This window comes from Scyliorhinus canicula, chromosome 12 (genome assembly GCF_902713615.1).
Source record: "Scyliorhinus canicula chromosome 12, sScyCan1.1, whole genome shotgun sequence".
NCBI lineage: Eukaryota > Metazoa > Chordata > Chondrichthyes > Carcharhiniformes > Scyliorhinidae > Scyliorhinus > Scyliorhinus canicula.
Window position 1 is genome coordinate 2,800,249 of NC_052157.1, and position 15,225 is coordinate 2,815,473.

The 15,225-nt window shown below is 45.3% G+C and overlaps 1 protein-coding gene across 6 annotated transcripts in view; it reads right to left on the minus strand.

Moving 5' to 3' along the window:
* Nucleotides 1-3,910: 3,910 nt before the first annotated feature.
* Nucleotides 3,911-15,225, minus strand: part of megf11 (multiple EGF-like-domains 11) — a 514,753-nt gene continuing 503,438 nt past the window's right edge. For 4 of the 6 annotated variants that reach the window (XM_038813980.1, XM_038813977.1, XM_038813976.1 and 1 more), the window contains 2 exons: nt 7,708-7,908; nt 3,911-4,930 (listed from right to left, as the gene is read on the minus strand). In XM_038813980.1, coding sequence (XP_038669908.1) covers nt 4,758-4,930; nt 7,708-7,908 — 374 coding nt within the window. In that variant the 3' untranslated portion in view covers nt 3,911-4,757. The remainder of the gene's footprint in view (nt 4,931-7,707; nt 7,909-15,225) is intronic. The other 2 variants (XM_038813978.1, XM_038813981.1) reach the window with 1 other exon arrangement.

Genomic DNA, 15,225 nt, shown 5'->3' on the forward strand with positions numbered 1-15,225 from the left:
TTTGCTTGGTTTACTTCAATGCAAAATGATACCTCGGATTTGGAGCCTATTTCTGTACTCTAGCTCAGAATGCTGGGAGGTGAATGAACTCAGTAAATGAGTTCTAGAAGGAAAAGGTAAATTTTAGATAATTTGGCATCTTTTGTGTTTAAATTGAGTCATTGTCCCAACTCTGAAGGAAGTAAAGGCACAAAAGTCAGTTTTGGTTAGGAATTCACTGGCTAACTCCCAAAGTGTACACTAACTGGGACTGTATCGCTTAACCAGTGCAAGGAAACACCTTATTAACCCTGTCCCCTCTAACTTACCCCTGCAGAAATATCTATTCCCGGTGGCAGTGTTTAGGTGTGATCACTGCACTGTGAAGATGGTCTTTCCTCTGAATAGGGCAGAGTAGTTGGCAGGGTCTGAGAGGACAGTTCTATCAACCTTATTTATTTTTTTGTTTGAATGGTAAGTTTAGAAGGAAGGTAATATCAGCACCAGACATACTTCATTTGAGGTATCAACTTCCTGAAGCTGCTGCACCAGATCATCTGCCTGCTAAACAGCAAAAGCAGCAGGTGCCATAACAAATGGATCAGTGCCAAGCTCAGTTACCTTGCCAGATACAGTTTAGATTGGTGAACAGCCCAGCAACTAGCAGGAGGAAGCTACATAAAGACATTCCTCCCCCTCGATTGACACCCCTCGCCTTGAGCAGTCACAAAGGAAAATAGCAAAGTTATCACAAGAAGGCAAAGAAAATTGTGAAAGTAACATTTATTACTTTTCACAAAATATGACAACTGAGTAAACATATTACAAATCAGTTTTTAAAAAGAGTATTGCCTACTGTCTTCGAAGCATTATCTATACTATGAAGCTATCACTACTGAGAGCCCACGTGCTCCCTTTTACAGCAACATTTGTACACATTTTGATTGAGTGAAATATCGTGAAGCGTAGGCTTGAATGTTATGGTTCTAGCTCCCAACTCTAAAGAATAAAATGTTAATAGCCATCAAATTTCCTCAATTGTCTTTTCAAACAATGGACACAGACTTCCCTAATTGATGAGCTGCAGTCTGCAATTATAAATCCGTAAAAAAGGATCACGATTGAGCATCAAGATCGACGAGACACTCTGGCAGAACAAAAATTAAGCTTCCACGCAAACCAGATCATTAACAAGGATATTTTGTAATGGTTCAAATGTGCACTCCTTTTTAAGATATCTGCTCCCCCATACTTGGCCATGTCCCATTTCATGGGGAAGTGAATGATACTTATTCTGGGTTTCTGTCGATTCTGTTACCAAATTGGGCCCTAGGATCACACTAACATACTGGAAACCTCATGAGGAACTTGTACTGTTTTTCATGCCCACATCTTATAGTTTATTATATTTGAATCCTCTAGATCAGATTACTGCCTTGTCAACTATCCACTAAATATAAATCACTTCATCCTGATGATTGGATCAGAGTTCCTCTATTTTGAAATTATATCTACTGTTTAATGACATAAGCACAAAGGAAAATTGAAGACGGTAAAATAACTTGGCCCACAGCCCACAAACTGCCCTTCCAACAGACCATGTACAGTCCATCCTATTGGACATTCTACCAACTCTGATCTCTTATAATATCCTAACTAATTAAACTAACATCTATCTACACAAATCACCTACTTATTCCATACATTGTGCTGTGTAGGTGGCATTTCCTGGAGCTCGGTGACACGGGGGTTGAAGAATTTGTTATCTGTAACATTGCGACGTTGATTTATTCTCCACCAAATGTTTCTCCAGGGCTATAAAGGAGTTAATTAACTATCCATTGATTTTGACTTTTTTTTGTGAAAAGCTTGATTCCATGCTTAATAAGTTACTAATTATTCAGCATATAGGACTATCATTAAAGTTTTAACAAGGTCTGTAAATCTTGTTTTCTCTTGACAGTGAAATTAATCTTCAAATTAACATCACAATGAAAAAAATGTAATATGAAGCCGGTGCTTATTTTTTAATAGATTAAGTTGTTGAATGACAATAATTGCAGCAGAATTCCTGTGTTGCAATAATCTACTGTTCTCAGTTAAAAGTGACGGATTTTCTTAATTCCATTTGCCAATTAGTGCAAAATCACCCCATCCACCTGTCCCCATCATTGCCATTGCTGTTGCTGTCTCCCTGCATCTCATCCATTTCCACTTGTAACTCGTGTCTCAGGCTTTGTTTTTTCCTAAGTGAAAATTTGCTTTTTTTTTCTTCCCTGCAGCTAATTGGTAACTTTTAAAATATTTTCTCAGAATGACCTAGCGAGAAAAATATTCAAATGGCAGGTAGGTAATTGTAATGCAGAAAATTGTGTCACACTTTCTATCATAATAGGGTCAACGTTTAACAGGAATTTTTCATTATTGTAAACCACACACTATAAACATTCTAATAAATAGGGACATATGAAATACAGAACTGGTAGAAGAGTATGGTCTCTCCCTGTAGCAAGCACTGAAATTAAATAAATCATTGTCCTTTAAATCACATAATGCAATGCTGTCTCAATTTGTAGTTCATTGTACAAATACACATCACAAAGCCAGCCAACAGCAAAATAAATGACTGACCCCAGAATGAATGACATATGATCTTCACACATGTATATTGTGAATGAAAATGGATCTCCAAACCTGCCACTACCTTGCAACAGTGCAACTTGTAACTTAATTCATGCTGTCCTATTCACTTTCTACAAATTGTCAGGATTTCCTTGTGATTTGATATATTCTGAGTTTCTCAATCCCTATGAAATACCCATCAGCAGTTCTAGTCAGTCAAACAGGGATGTTCTATTGTTAATACTTCATGTTACGTGACACTTAACACATGAGGTCATTCCCAATTTCTTTTGCCAAGTTCTACTTCCCCGATGACTCATCAGCAAATAACCTTGGCCGAGGTTATGCTGTGAGGATCTTGTCGATGATTCTTAAACGAACCCCTTAGAGATACGGAACACCTTTCACTATTCCTTGGCACCTCCCTCTCTCTTCACTTCCCCCACAGTTGTAAGTTTTTTTACACAGAGGGTAGTGGGTGCCTGGAACTCGCTGCCGGAGGAGGTGGTGGAAGCAGGGGCGATAGTGACGTTTAAGGGGCATCTTGACAAATACATGAACAGGGTGGGAATAGAGGGATAAGGACCCCGAAAGTGCAGAAGATTTTAGTTTAGACGGGCAGCATGGTCAGCACAGGCTTGGAGGGCCAAAGGGCCTGGTCCTGTGCTGTACTTTTCTTTGTTCTTGAAGAGCTAGTGATAGGTCCTGTCCCATGATGGTCAGTACATTGCTAACCTTCCTAAGGCTGCTTTTGTACACTATGAAGGCTATATTTAGATTATTTTCCATGATCGTGTTTGGCTCCCATTGACTATGAGGCCCTGAGGGTTCAGCTGGATGATTAAGCCCACCACCTGCCTATCGCTTAGTTAACTAAAGTATGATTTAGGTAGAACTTCCCTTGGCCCCCTCACAGACAATCCTAGCAGGTAAACCCATCCTCGACCATTCACCATATACAGGTTGGCAAAGGTTGGGATTCAGTTTGGGTCTCCTTAGTTGAGGCTTTGATACGTCCTAGCCAGAGACTTGCCCAGCTATTGCACACTGTAAATGTTGCTTCACTTTCATCATGTTCCTTCAGCCTAGATAATAATCGCCTCATGGGCAGCACGGTAGCACAGCGGTTAGCACTATTGCTTCACAGTGTCAGGGACCCGGGTCAATTCCCAGCTTGAGTCACTCTGTGCGGAGTCTGCACGTTCTCCCTGTGTCTGCATGGCTTTCCTCCGGGTACTCCGGTTTCCTCCCGCAGTCCAAAGATGTGCAGGTTAGGTGGATTGGTTATGCTAAATTGCCCTTAGTGTCCAAAAGTTAGGTGGGGTTGCGGGAATAGGGTGGAGGTGTGGGCTTCGGCAGGGTGCTCTTTCAGGGGTTGTTGTAGACTCAATGGGCTGAATGGCCTGCTTCTGCAAATAGATTCTATGATTCAACTACAATCGCAATTGAACTCTGGAACAATTCCTGAAATATTGAAGTTGTAAAGTGGTGTAGGAACCCCACATTCCTTACTCCTTCACTATCTTAATAAACTATTTGACATTGTCAATGCTTCAGACTGCAATGAAGAGACCTTTTGGAAACATTCTATTGATGTTCTGTACACTACCCCCGTTGGTTTGAAATGTCTACTAGAGTGATCAATTATCTTAAACAATGGATCTATTTCAGTAAGTCGTCAGCATTTAGTAACAAAGATTAATGTCAAAGAAATGTTTGCCAGATTTTGTTTGTTCTTTCTCCTCCCCCATAATCAAATTGCCCCTCCAATGTATAATTTTCCTGCTGTTAGGTTTAATCATCTTCCTGACACTCTCAGTTACAGGTTAATCAACTAATTTATTGTTGTCCTTGTTGAACTAGGTGGTGTAGACAAACTGGGTTGTTATATAAAATCCATTTCCAAGTCTGGAAACGAACCCCCTCGCTTCAATTTCATCATATGAAAGTACTTCTTCAATTACCATGCAGCAAAGAATATTCAGATGAGGGAGGGTGACAGATTGCCTTCTGCAATGTCCATGTTACGCTCACGATTATAATTCATTTTAAAGTCATCTTTGAGTTTCAGCAAAAAAAGGGCAAAAAGATTGTCTTCTCTGCTGCTATTTCTTGTTAAGCAGCAGATTCGAAAGAAGAGTGTGAGTTGACCAAAGTCATGCTTTGATTGGCTTGTTATGCTCTTTGTCGTCTGGGATATGTGTTGGGCTGAGCCTCACGGGTAGCAAATCATAATGACTTGGGATGTGACTGTTCTTAGGCAGATCGTATGGGTTCTGGCTGCAGCTTGCGGTTATTCCCTGACCTCGAACCACGCTCACTGTTGGCTCTAGGAAAAAATAAAAAATAAAACACGTGTTAGATACGTGGAACTCAAATAAAACTGACCTCCTGCTGGTCTTTGGAAACTCCAAAACCATGAGTACCTGCTAAATGAGAATAACAGACTTGATTTCCTCTGAATATTCCGATCTGCTTACTGATTTACTGTCAATTCAGAACAATTGAAAGTTCAGGTACAAGGAAAGGCTGCTTGGTCTCTACCCTCGTAAATGTCTTCATTGTCTCACATGGTCATTGCATTGAGTTTGAAGAGACCATCCGTTTAAATTGTCACAATTGCAGCAACAAATGAATATTCAAAATGGATTTTTGCTTGTCTGGATCACCATGAGTATTTAAAAAAAATATTTTTATTCTCCTTTTTCACATTTTCTCCCAAATTTACACCCACCAACAATAAACAATAATCAGCAACAAATGTGTCAATCCCAATAACAACAATCCCATCCGCCCACCAAACCCCAGACATTAGCCTGCATGTTTACATAAATGACAAAAAGGAATCCGGGATTACCCATAGTCACCATTAATATACACAGCCCCCCAACCCTCCCACCCATTTTCTCCCCCCCCCCCCCCTTACTAATGTTTGATGTTATCCAGTTCTTGAAAGTGCATAATGAATAATGTCCATGACTTGTAGAACCCCTCCGAGCTTCCCCTCAGTTCAAACTTAACCTTCTCAAGGGTCAAGTATTCCAGCAGGTCCCCTCGCCACGCCAGGGCACAGGGTGGAGAGGCCGCTCTCCATCCCAGCAGGATCTGCCTTCGGGCGATCAACGAGGCGAAGGCTATGATATCTGCCTCCGCATCCGTTTCCAACCCAGGCTGGTCCGACACCCCGAATATGGCCTCCTGGGGACCCGGGTCCAGTTCCACGTGCACCACCTTGGAAATTACCCTAGAAACCTCCTTCCAATAATCCTCTAGCTTTGGACAGAACCAAAACATATGAACGTGATTAGCACCCCCCCCCCCTCTTCCCCCGCTCTTCCCCCGCAACGCTCACACACATCTTCTACTCCTTCAAAGAATTGGCTCATCCTTGCCCTCGTGAGGTGTGCTCTGTATACCACCTTCAGCTGTATCAGCCCCAAACGTGCACATGAGGTGGAGGCATTCACTCTCCGGAGCACATCACACCAGACCCCCTCCTCTATAACCTCTCCCAACTCTTCCTCCCACTTTGCTTTGATCCCTTCCAGTGGTGCCTTATCCTCGTCTAAAATAGCTCCGTACACTGCTCACTGCCCCCTTCTCCAGTCCCCTTGTCGTCAGTACCTCCTCCAGCAATGTGGAGGCCGGCTCCACCGGGAAGCTCTGTATCTCCTTTCTGGCAAAATCCCGAACCTGCATGTATCTAAGCATTTCCCCCTGCTCCAGCCCATTCTTCGCTTCCAGCTCATTCAATCCTGCAAACCGGCCCCCTAAGAAACAAATCTTTTAGCGTCTTAATCCCCTTCTCTTCCCATTTCCGAAAACTTCCATCCCACTTCCCTGGCTCAAATCTGTGGTTCCCCCGAATCGGCATTTCCCTTGACCCTGCCCCCAACCCGAAGTGTTGGCGAAACTGCCTCCAAATTCTCAGTGAAGCTATTATTACTGGACTCCCTGAGTATTTCCCCGGGGCTATCGGGAGCGGCGCTGTTGCTAGTGCTTTCAGTCCCGACCCCCTATACAAACTCTCCTCCATTCTGACCCACTGGGAATCAACCCCTCTGACCCAGCTCCGCACCTTCTCCACATTCGCCGCCCAGTAATAATACATCAGGTTCGGGAGACCCAAACCCCCTGCCTGCCTTCCCCTCTGTAACAGCACCTTCCTCACTCTGGCCACCTTCCCTCCTCATATGAACGAGGTAATCCTCCCTTCAATCTCCCTGAAAAAAAGCCTTTGGCAGGAAAGTAGGTTGGTACTGAAAAATAAACAGAAATCGCAGCAACACATTCATTTTAACTGCCTGTACCTGACCCGCCAGCAACAGAGGGAGACCATCCCACCATGAGTATTTAACTCCGTTAACAGGTCTTAAACTAGGCAAACAAGCTGTAGACTCCTCCATAGCTTTCAGTACTGTACCCACTCGACTTTCCTACCCAATTAGCCGCTGAGTTTTGCCGAGAAGCACAAGTGTAATCTCTCCGTGATTCGTCTGTAACCGAGTAACAGGATTTACAAGCGTCGAATACATTTAATATCGGCAAACACACAATCAGCGAGCCCTCAGATTGGGATAAAAATTGACAAAAAGACACTAAGACCCAGCAAGTTGAATCTCTGCCTCTTTTCGCTGACATTTTCAACTGTGAAAAGATCAGGAAAGTTGGCCCTTGGGTCTGTTGGATGCTCTGCTGCTTTCCTGATAACTATCAGAGCTACAAGGATAGCAGAGTCTACCAGAGACGGAAGAGTTGGGTGACTAATTCTTCTGCTGGGTGAAGGAATCTGTAAAAATCCAATAAAACATTACATTTTAACTGGTTCAAAAGAAAGCCCTGACTCCCATGAAACTCCACATGGATCAAGAGTGCTGAAGTGGGAGTGAAGGCTGCAGTTATGTTGCAACAGCAGGAATGTGGGGTCAGTGGGAACATGGGGTTAGTGGGAGTGGGGACAACGGGAATAATTGAAGTCCAATTGTAATATCCATTTCTAAAGTTATGACATCCTGTGTACAATAGCTTTAAAACTTATGTTGACAAGAATCCTGGCTAATTTTAGATGGTTTCTAATAATTCTATCTCTTCCAGAAAAGCACTTGCCAACTTCGTAGATGTTTTTGTTTGTGGAGGTCTCGGTCTCCGTGTAGAGGGGCTCCCTGTGAACAGGGGACTTCATCTCCACGTAGCTGCTTTCAGAATGTTTGCAGGTTAACATTGGCGGGTCTTTAATGGTAGCGTATGGGTTTTCACTGCTGTTTAACGAACATGTGCTGGAACTGCACACTGAGCCCTTCACATAATCTGACAAAAAAACCAAAAATGAAATTAGAGATATCATTTGCCTTTTGTAAGGACAGAACCTCTAAATCTCCTTAGGGACATCCCGGTCCAGTGTCATGGGAGCACTGTGAAACTGTAGGGCTCCTTCAATCCATTGTCCAATTTCCAGTTTAGAAAAGGATACTATCCCCAGAAGTATATCCATTCAGCAAGAATCCTTGAACAGCCGGTGCTGTGTGACACGTGACTTCCCTTCTAATGCACAGAGAATATAAATAACTTTATATTATAAATTTAGAGTACCCAATTCTTTTTTTCCAATTAAGGGCCAATTTAGTGTGGCCAATCCACCTACCCTGCACATCTTTTTGGGTTGTGAGGGTCAGACCCACGCAGACACGGGAGACTGTGCAAACATCCACACGGACAGTGACCCAGAGCCGGGATCGAACCTGGGTCCTCGGTGCCACGAGCCAGTAGTGGTGCCCTTGAATATAAATCACTTTTGCCTGGACACAGACGTAGCTATAACACTCTGGCATTATCTGTGCTTTTTATTGTTAAACAGGTGAAATAAACCCCACGTGCTCCTCTTTCTAATGTTTCACACAGTTCACTTTAAAGCTGCAATATATCCTTCCCATCTCCCTAGCTCACATTATACACATTGCATGTTTTATCCCATAAACTAATTTAATAACCTTCCTCACTCTCTCCCTGGCTGCCTACACAGAGGCTCCAGAATATTGAGCTTCCTAAAAAAATCTCCAAGACAAAAATGAATATTTTCCAAGATTACAGTAAATCTAATCTGAATTCACTGCCGTTCTGAGATGCAGAGCTTAACACTAGTATTTTTGTTTCTACAGATTGTTAGCCATCAGCTCCAGTAATAGGCGCAGGTGTATCATGGGAGCACTGCGAAACTTTAAGGCTCCTTCAATACATTATCCAATTTCCACTTTAAAAAATAATATTATCACCAGAAGTAAGCACATCCATTCAGCAAGAATCTTCGATCAGTACGACACAGCCTGGTCTATACTGTCGAGGGGCACGGGTACGTTGGGATGAGTTTTTAGAAGTTAAATATAGAAGTAGCTATGTTCAGAATAAACCTTTTTTTTTATAGCTTGTCTTCTGCTTATAAGTTTAACACAGCTCATTTTCTATTGTATTACAAAAGGGAGCGGCACAGTGGCTGGCACTGCTGCTTCAGTGCTCCAGGGATACGGGTTCAATTCCGGCCTTGGGTGACGGTCTGTGTAGAATTGACCTCTTCTCCCCGTGTCTGTGTGGGTTTCCTCCGGGTGCTCCGGTTTCCTCCTACAGTCCAAAGATGTGCAGGTTAGATGGGGTTATGGGGATAGGGTGGGGGAGTGGGCCTAGGTAGGGTGCTCTTTCAGAGGATTGGTGCAGACTCGATGGGCTGAGTGGCCTTCTCCTGCACTGTAGAGATTCTATGATTTTAAAAGGATTTATTTTGGGAATGATTCGCCCCTTTATTGTGAAGCGATCTCCAGCATGACTAGGGCTCTGCAAATAGTATATGTGAAACCACTAATTGGCTTTCCTTTTCCACTTGTGGAGGGAGAGATTGTATTCAGGACACTTTGTACCGCTCGCTTATGACAAGGTTTCACTGCAGATGTTTGACCACCAGCCAAACATTCTCCTTCTACAGGACACCGGGCAGCCAGAAGAATTGATCTTCTCAGGCACAATTCCTGTCCATTTTTCTGCAGTCTTTTGCATGCCATGTGTAGGAGAGACAAGTCTGCCAACACAGTAATAAATACAAACGCTGAGGCTTAGTGTTCAATACACTAACTCCTGTGTGTGCAAAACACATCTCAATCCAATGAACGCACATCTGGCAGCAACCACAGCAAGTTTCCTTCTAGAAAAATAACCAATCATCATCCTTTCTGGAAATTTCCAAATTAGTTCTCCCATGAAAATACTTCACTGATATAACGAAAAATGCAGATTAACTGAAAGCGATACTTATTTGTATAAATTTTGAGCAGAAACAACTAGGAGCAGAACCTGAAAAGAGAGAGAGAGAAAAATGACAAATTGCTGACCCACATCAGACCTCACTCCGCTGTCAATAAGAACCAGAAATTAGCATCAGGCTCCAGAATTGTCTGCAGAAAAAAACAAAGTATATTGAAAAGTATATGTTGGGCAGCACGGTAGCACAAGTGGATAGCACTGTGGCTTCACAGCGCCAGGGTCCCAGGTTCGATTCCCTGCTGGGTCACTGTCTGCGCGGAGTCTGCATGTTCTCCCCGTGGGTTACGGGGGTAGGGTGGAAGTGAGGGCTTAAGTGGGTTGGTGCAGACTCGATGGGCCGAATGGCCTCCTTCTGCACTGTATGTTCTACGAAAACCTAAGAGAGAGGATAATTTTGTTAATGGCAGAGTTAAAAACATCCAACAATATCATATGCTGCGGTGATGGAGTTTTAGCTATTACACCCGGTTGGCTCTGTTCACATTATTAAATCGGCTCCCCTATCTCACTCACAAGTTCATACATCTCATTTTTCTGTGAGACCAGAAGGCTGTTGCTGGACGATGAGAACAGATTTTGCAATGTTAATACCAAGGGTCGGTTCACAGAGTTCAAACTCAATCAGCAGATGGTACGGTAACACAGTGGTTAGCACAATTGCTTCACAGTTCCAGCTTCCCAGGTTCGATTCCTGGCTTGGGTCTGTGCCGAGTCTGCACGTTCTCCCCATGTCTGCGTGGGTTTCCTCCGGGTGCTCCGGTTTCCTCCCACAATCCAAAGACGTGCAGGTTAGGTGGATTGGCCATGATAAATTGCCCTTAGTGTCCAAAAAGGTTTAGGTTGGGTTGCTGGGTTACGGGGATAGGGTGGAGGTGTGGTCTTGGGCGGCGTGCTCTTTCCAAGGGCTGGTGCAGACATGCTAGGCCGAATGGCCTCCTTCTGCACTGTAAATTCTATGATTCTAGCTTCTGAGCCTTTTCTCACCTGTTCTCAACTGATGTTCCTCCACCCCCCCTGGAGAGGGAGTCTTGCTGGATAGAGTTTCAATGGCTGCGAATCCCGCAGGGTACCTGCTATGGGTGTACCTGGATAGTGAGCGAGGCAAACATTTCCATTGTGGACAGCATCACAGCTGAAGCAGATCCTGTCCTCACCTGATTTATCTGAGGGTTTGTTTAGCAGGGATCAGGAGCAGAGAGCCCAACTCACTACAACGGAGATCAGTCTCACCACTTACAGCTATTGCATTTACATTTACAAAAGAAGTCATCTGCACATCCTCCCTGTGTGTGCGTGGGTTTCCTCCGGCTGCTCCGGCTTCCTCTCACAGTCCATCGATGTGCAGGTTAGGTGGATTGGCTATGATCATTTGCCCTTAGTGTCCAAAAAGGGGTTACGGGGATAGGGTGGAGGTGTGGGACTTAAGTAGGGTGCTCTTTTAAGGGCCGGTGCAGACCTGATGGGCCAAATGGCCTCCTTCTGCACTGTAAATTCTATGATTCTGTAGTAATAATAATATAACAATCGCTTATTGTCACAAGTAGACTTCAATGAAGTTACTGTGAAAAGCCCCTTGGTGATTCCACAATCCAGGACTGGTTTACAGAGTCTGATTTGTTACATAATCATAGAATTTACAGTGCAGAAGGAGACCATTCAGCCCATCGAGACTGCACCGGCTCCTGCTCTTAGAAAGAGCACCCTACCCAAGGTCAACACCTCCACCCTATCCCCATACACCCCACCCAACACTAAGGGCAAATTTGGACACTAAGGGCAATTTACCATGGCCAATACACCTAACCTGCACATCTTTGGACTGTGGGAGGAAACCGGAGCACCCGGGGGAAACCCACGCACACACGGGGAGGATGTGCAGACTCCGCACAGACAGTGACCCAAGCCGGAATCGAACCTGGGACCCTGGAGCTGTGAAGCAATTGTGCTGTCCACAATGCTACCATGCTGGTCTAACATGGACACGGTGTAGGAATTTGGACTGGAGGTGAGCATTAGATGAGTAACTTGTTGACAAGTTATTTGACTTTTTTTGCCCTGATCAGCAAAGTATAACTTGATATGCAACAATTTAGACCTTGACATGCTGACGGATGAGATCATCAGAGAGGCATTCACTCTGAACGGGAAAAAACAAGTCTGAATATCTCCGGATTGCGGAATTAAAACAAACCGAGGTCTCGAAACCAGAAATAAAAAACAAATGGGAAACATGAGAGTCTACAACATGCTACAGAGTGGAAAAGGTAAAGAGACAAGGGGTGGGTGGCAGCAGAGATCAGAACACTGACGATACAGAGAGGTAACACACCCGAGTATGTTGAAATTGTAAAGAAAATAAAGATTGCATAGGCAGGTGGAGATGTGGCTCTGTCAATTAATGATGGTATTAGCACATGAGACAGCGATGACCTAAGTTCAGGAAACCGGAAGGTAGAAGGTTGCGATTAGAGATTAAGAGGGCAAGAAGTCACTTGTGCGAAAGGTGTACTGGCCCTTAATCGTAAATACACGGTAGGACAGAGTATAAAAGAAGAGGTCTCACAGAGCAGATTACTGTGTAAAGTTAAAGTACATGGGTACTGTCCTGATATGGATAGAAAGCTGGTTAGCAGACAGGAAGCAAAGAGTAGAAATGAATGGATATTTTTCTGAATGGCAGGCAGTGTCTAGTGGGGTACCGCAGGGATCAGTGCTAGGACCCCAATTGTTCACATTATATATTAATGTTTTGGATTTCTGATGTCAGCAATGTGGAGAGCAGGCACACAGGTGGTGACTCCCGCCAGGGTACTTTGTTTTTGGCCCATTTTGCCTGATTTATGAGTGATTTCTTTTGGAGGAAGTTGATGTAGTTTGAACCCCTCGTACGAGTAATGCCCGGTAAATATCACACAAGGCAGAAGTCGGGCAATGGTTCATTTTCAGACTCAGACGTTCTTCAAGCCTCAGCAGAGGGGAACATGGCAGAGGCTTCCGCTGTGTCGTTGGCATCTCAGTGGTCAACTGAGACGGTGGTTAGCTTCCTGACTGATGAATTTAAGAAGCAGTGGCAGGCATAGAACATAGAACATAGAATTACAAAGAATTTACAGTGCAGAAGGAGGCCATTCGGCCCATCGAGTCTGCACCAGCTCTTGGAAAGAGCACCCTACCCCCTATCCAAGGTCAACACCTCCACCCTATCCCCATTAACCCCACCCAACACTAAGGACAATTTTGCACACGAAGGGCAATTTAGCATGGCCAATCCACCTAACTCGCACATCTTTGGACTGTGGGAGGAAACCGGAGCACCCGGAGGAACCCACGCACACACGGGGAGGATGTGCAGACTCCACACAGACAGTGACCCAAGCTGGAATCGAACTTGGGACCCTGGAGCTGTGAAGCAATTGTGCTATCCACAAGGCTACCGTGCTGCATAGAACAGTACAGCACAGAACAGGCCCTTCGGCCCTCGATGTTGTGCCGAATGAGTTGCTGAGGGTCCGGAGAAGGTAATGGAGGGGCTTTGACCCCAATTTGGTTGGCCATGGACGAGATGGACTGGCAGATAGAGGTACAAGGGGAGATGATACAGAAGGTGAAGGTGGCGCTCTCTGACCATAGTAATCGGATTGCCTCCCTGGAGGCAGAGATGGTGGTGTTGGCTGAGGCGCTTCGGGTGCTAAAGGCCCAGGCTGATGATCGGGAGAACCGCTCCGGATGGCGAAACACAAGAATCGTTGGGTTGCTGGAGGGCTCAAACTCTATGGACTGCATGTCAAAGATGTTTGGGAGGTTGGTGGGAGAGGGGGTCTTTCCGACCCTCTGAGTTGGACCGGGCCCATCGGCTGCTGAGGCAGAAGTCCAGCTCGGGGAAGCCACCATGGCCAATCACAGTCAGGATTCATTGAAGCGTGGATAAGGAGCAGGTCCTGAGGTGGGCGAAGGACCATTGAGATGTAGATGGCAGGGCCTTGCCATCAGAATATAATGGGACTGAGCTGACGAGAGGGCGTGCGGTGTAACAAAGCCACGGCCAAGGCCGCTCTGTACAAGAGCAGCGTGAGGTCCGGTGTGGTCTACCCAGCTCGTCTTCGGGTGCCTTTCAAGGACAGAGACTACTCCGATTCTCCGGAGGATGTGAATGAGTTTGTCGAGAATAACGGACTGGGGATGAGTTTGTTGTTTCTTCACTGTTAAGCCCAGCTGTAATTATATTTCTTGTGGGATTTTTGTGATGTGAGGAAGGGCTTGGGGTTGTGACTGAGTTTGTTGGGGGAGGGTGTTTTCTGGGTGAAGTTGGGGTTTGTATACTGCATTGTTGGAGTTTGTTTTGGAGCATTGTTGGGTGTTGAAGTTTGGTTTGGGGGGGTTGCTGATCGTTGATACACTGTTTAGTTGGCATCGGTCATTGATTTCTACCCTGTGCGGGGGTCAGCTGCCAGCAGTATAGCGGGTTAACGAGAGTGGAGAGGGGGAGCTGTCTCCAGCTCGTTACCATTGGGGGTTTGTTTTGTTTGGGTTTGGGGACAGGGCAAGGGGCTTTTGTTCATCTGTGGGTTTCTTGGCCTTCAGGGTGGGGTGGGGCTGGGTGTGGGGGGGGGGGGGTGGGGGTGGACTGCTGATGGTGACGGTTCCTTTGATTTTGGACTGGCTTGATGGGGATGTCCAGCCACCTTGAGTGGGCCCGGAGCTGGCGCAATTTGGGGCGCTGCTGGATTGCCTCACATGGTGGCTATGGCTGATCCTGGGTCAGCGGGGGGAGGGGGGGGGGGGGTCAGTTGTACAGACTATATAATTGATTGTTGGGAATTATGTTTCCCAGTATGTTGATTCATAGATTCATAGAGAAATACAGCACAGAACAGGCCCTTCGGCCCACGATGTTGTGCCGAACTTTTGTCCTAGGTTAATCATAGATTATCATAGAATTTTGGACACTAAGGGCAATTTAGCATGGCCAATCCACCCAACCTGCACATCTTTGGACTGTGGGAGGAAACCGGAGCACCCGGAGGAAACCCACGCAGACACGGGGAGAACGTGCAGACTCCGCACAGACAGTGACCCAGCGGGGAATCGAACCTGGGACCCTGGAGCTGTGAAGCAATTGTGCTATCCACAATGCTACCGTGCTGCCCTTAAGAACAAATTAATCGACACTCCATTATTCTACCATAATCCATATACCTATCCAATAGCCGCTTGAAGGTCCCTAACGTTTCCGACTCAACTACTTCCACAGGCAGTGCATTCCATGCCCCCACTACTCTCTGGGTAAAGAACCTACCTCTGACATCCCCCCTATATCTT